Source organism: Cebus imitator, unplaced genomic scaffold (genome assembly GCF_001604975.1).
Source record: "Cebus imitator isolate Cc_AM_T3 unplaced genomic scaffold, Cebus_imitator-1.0 Scaffold560, whole genome shotgun sequence".
Classification (NCBI taxonomy): Eukaryota; Metazoa; Chordata; class Mammalia; order Primates; family Cebidae; genus Cebus; species Cebus imitator.
In genome coordinates this window covers 1,164,527-1,169,050 of record NW_016107875.1, presented here as the reverse complement: position 1 = coordinate 1,169,050, position 4,524 = coordinate 1,164,527, and the positions used below count along the sequence as shown (strand labels likewise).

Genomic DNA, 4,524 nt, shown 5'->3' with positions numbered 1-4,524 from the left:
ATTTTTTGTAGTTTTAGTAGAGACGGGGTTTCACCATGTTGACCAGGATGGTCTCGATCTCTTGACCTCGTGATCCACCCGCCTCAGCCTCCCAAAGTGCCGGGATTACAGGCGTGAGCCACCGCGCCCGGCCGTCTTTTGTATTTTTAATAGAGATGAGGTTTCATCATGTTGGCCAGGCTAGTCTTGAACTCCTGAGCTCAGGTGTTCTGCCTGCCTTGGCTTCTCAAAGTGCTAGGATTACAGGCATGAGCCACCACACCTGGCTAAAGGAATATATTTCAATTCATAAAGAAGCACAAGTTTGTCCTCAAAGACCTTTACTAGATAAAATATATATGATGAAACAACAACAAAAAATTAAGTGACAGCCCTGAAAACATTACCCTGAAACAAATAAAAGAGGTCTTTTGTTCTAACATTATTTCCTTTTCTGATGTCAAAGAGCCTTACCTAGATCCAGCAGCAATTTTAGTACCATCCCCACTAAAGACCACATGGTTTGCATTTGTAGTGAAGCGAGTCAATATACCATCTGGAACTCCTTCAGGAAATGTGTGGACTTGAATAGTATTATTAGAAACTGCAGTGACCAACTTTCCATTCTAAAAGAAAAATTAAGAAACATTAGCAAAACAAATCCAAATCAACTGGGAGTCTCTCCATAGTTAAAAATCTGGTAAAAAACAAAAAAACCTTAAAAATGTAGTTCATATCAAGAGAAAAATTACCACTAAATGTACAACTTTGCTGAAATGTACATTAACAAAAAAAACTTGCTAGCTTTACAAAAGTGAATTGTACCTTTACCAGCCAATCCTTTAGCCTCTAATTTTTCTTTTACTTCTGGTAAGAAAAATATTTGAATAGTATTTTTATGGGTCCTAAGTGTCAATAAAATGAAGGAGATTCAAGCGAGCTTTTCAGAGAAAACAGAGCTAGTCTCAAAATGAGAAGGCATGGCCACAGTGGCCACAACAGCATTGCCCTATGTTTCCACAACAAAATCATTACATGTCTTTTTAAAGTCTAAATGTAGAATCCATGGCAGAGACTGGAGTGATGTATCTACAAGGTAAAGAATGTTGAAGATTGCCACACCACCAGAACCCAGAAGACAGGAATAGAACATATTCTCCCTCGGAGCCTTGGGAAAAGCCAATCATGACGAAACCTTGATTTCAGACTTGCTGCCTTCTGAACTTGCTTTCTGATAATTATCTATTGTTTTAAGCCCCTAAATCTGTGTTAATTTGTTACATCAGCCTTAGCAAACTAATACAAGACCATGTTTACTTTTTTCTCCTTTACAGTCTTTTTCATATACAAAGGCAGTACATGCTCACTGAAAGGAAAAAAATAACAATATGAAAATACTGGGCTGGGTGTGGTAGCTCAGACCTATAATCCCAGTCCTTTGAGAGGCTGAGGTTGGTGGATCACCTGAGGTCAGGAGTTCGAGATCAGCCTAGCCAACATGGTAAAATCCCGTCTCTACTAAAAATACAAAAAAATTAGCCGGGCATGGTGGTGGGCATCTGTAATCCCAGCTGCTTGGGAGGCTGAGGCAGGACAATCGCTTGAACCCAGGAGGCAGAGGTTGCAGAGAGCTGAGATCACACTATCACACTCCAGCCTAGGCAACAAGAGTGCAACTCCGTACCAAAAAAAACAAAAAAACCAAAAACATCCTGAGTAGAGGATGAATTCCTAATTTTATGAAGTAATCTCCATTAACATTTTGAGGTTAAGTCGTCTTAATTTTTTTTATATCCGTGTGTGTGTGTTTGTGTGTGTGTATATATATGTATTTATTTTAAGAAACAGGCTACAGTATATTAATTGTTCTGAATCTCATTCTTTTTCAACTTATTGTAAACTTAATTTTCAACTTATTATAAATATCTTTTCGGACGAAAATCAATAGAGATACTATATTTTTGTAGTGGCTGCATAGTATTCCATTATATGGTTCTAACAAAATTTATAAAATAAATTTTCTATCGAAGGACCCTTCAATTGTTTCTAACTTTTGCTATTGAAGAGTATTATTAGAATTGCTATTATGAATTGTGATTTTATTAATATCCTTTTCCATATAAACCTGAAAATAGCCAGAAATGACTGTGTGCATTTTAATTTTAATATACAGTATCAATTTGCTCTAAAAAAAAGTTTCTCATTTATATATCCAGTCACTGTATATGATAAAACTTGCTAGTCAAAGCCCTCACTATAACTGAGATTAGCAATATTTCTCAACCTTGCCAATCTTATGGGGAAAAAAGTCTCCAATTTTCAGTTTTGCACTTCTTTGCTTATTAGTAAGATTTAACTTACATTGAATGTATGTTGGTCATTTATGTTTTTTCTTCTAGGAATGTATTTTCCAGTTTTATATGACCATTTTAAAAAGAGTATCTAAACACCATCTTATCTACCTTAAATGTGTCTGGGTTTGGAAAACATATGAACTATGTGGAAAGATTTTTCAACCTAAACACAATACACTCAAGTTAAAAGTCATCACAGGATGGAGTGCAGTGGTGCAATCTTGGCTCACGGCAACCTCTGCCTCCCAGGTTCAAGTGATTCTCCTGCCTCAGCCTCCTTAGTAGCTGGGACTACAGGCATGTACCACCATATCCAGCTAGTTTTTATATTTTTAGTATAGACGGAGTTTCACCATGTTGGCCAGGATGGTCTCCATCTCTTGACCTCGTGATTCTCCCACCTCAGCCTCCCAAAAAGTTGGGATTACAGGCATGAGCCACCGTGTCCAGCCTTTCTTGCATATATTTTAATTGGTCCACCATTCCTATCCATTAATCACCTTTAATAAATCACTCAGTTTACCTTTGAAATTTTGGGGTGGTCAGGTATGGCGGCATGCACCTGCAGTCCTAGCTACCCGGGAGGCTAAATTGGGAGGACTGCTTGAACCCAGGAGTTTGAGACCAGTCTGGGCAACATAGCAAGATCCCATTTCAAAACCAAAAAAATTGGTGGGGCAAGTTAAGGCATTATCATGCATTTAAAAATATTATTTCATGAGATAAAAAAAGGTATATCTATATTCAAAAATATTTTTCCCTCAAGCATAAAAATCATATGCCAGTATCATTTCATATCAATTGATATAACTCTTTCTACTACCTTCAAAGCACATGAATATGCCTTTTCTCCAACATTAATGAACTTAGGATCATCATCATCCAAGTCTTCCCAAATCCTCACATCGCCATCACTTCCACAAGTCACAATAAAGCTGTGAAGAAAAGAAACAAATTAAAGTCATTGGACATAGTGCCTCATGCCTCTAATGCTAGCAATTTGGGAATCGAAGGTGGGAGGATCACTTGAGGCCAGGAGTTTGAGATTAGCCTGGGTAACACAGAGAGGCCTAGTCTCTACAAAAAAATTTTTAAATTAGCCAGGCATGGTTGTGTGTACCTGTAGTACAAGCTACTTTGGAGGCTGCAGTGGGAGGATCATTAGAGCCTAGGAGGTCAAGGCTGCTGTGAACCATGATGGCACCACTGCACTCCAACCTGGGCAACAGAGCAAGACTCTATCTCAAGGGAAAAAAAAGTCACCTAGTTTCAGACATAAGCTACCTCTATATTTATCACTTTTTAATGAAGTGAAGACATTAGTATTTTTTCTCATTTTATACACACAAACCCTAAAAACAAACTGCTAATTTCCTTCTATAAAATAAAAGATGAGTTTAATACTCTAGTTCTTCTTTGGCATAAAATTATAAAATTTTGAGGCAGAGTCTCACTACGTTGCCCAGTCAGTAGCACAATTACAGCTCTCTACACCTTCCGCCTCCCAAAGTCAAGTGATCAACCCACCTCAGCTTCCCAAGTAGCTGGGACTACAGGCACGTGCCACCATGCTTGGTTAATTTTTAAATTTTATTTTATTTTATTTTATTTTTTTATAGACGGGGTTTCACCATGTTGGTCAGGTTGGTCTTGAACTCCAGACCTCAGGTGATCCGCCCGCCTTGGCCTCCAAAGTGCTTGGATTACAGACGTGAGCCACTACACCCAGCCAATTTTTTTATTTTTTGCAGAGACAGGGTAACCCTACATTTCCCAGGCTGATCTTGAGCTCCTGGGGTCAAGGGATTTGCCTGCCTTCACCTTCCAAAGTTAAGGGATTACAGACATGAGCCACCACGCTTGGCCAGCATAAAATTATTTATTTGTAAGAATGTGAAAAAGATGAGTGGGCGGGTGGTGTGGCTCACGCCTGTAATCCCCACATTGTGAGAGGCCGAGGCGGGTGGATCAGCTGAGGTCACAAGTTCCGAGACCAGCCTGACCAATGAAGAAACTCCGTCTCTACTAAAAATATAAAAAATAGCTGAGCATGCTGGTGCATGGTTGTAATCCCAGCTACTCAGGAGGCTGAGGCAGGATTACTTCAACCCGGGGCAGAGGTTGTGGTGAGCCGAGATCCACCACTGCACTCCAGCCTGGGCAACAAGAGTGAAACTACATCTCAAAAAAA

The 4,524-nt window shown here is 39.2% G+C and overlaps 1 protein-coding gene across 1 annotated transcript in view; it reads right to left on the bottom strand.

Moving 5' to 3' along the window:
* Positions 1-4,524, bottom strand: part of LOC108294057 (WD repeat and HMG-box DNA-binding protein 1) — a 50,465-nt gene that overhangs the window by 31,930 nt on the left and 14,011 nt on the right. The window contains exons 3-4 of the mRNA XM_037733975.1: positions 3,157-3,268; positions 454-605 (exon numbers count right to left, since the gene is read on the bottom strand). Of these exons, the coding sequence (XP_037589903.1) occupies positions 454-605; positions 3,157-3,268 (264 nt within the window). The remainder of the gene's footprint in view (positions 1-453; positions 606-3,156; positions 3,269-4,524) is intronic.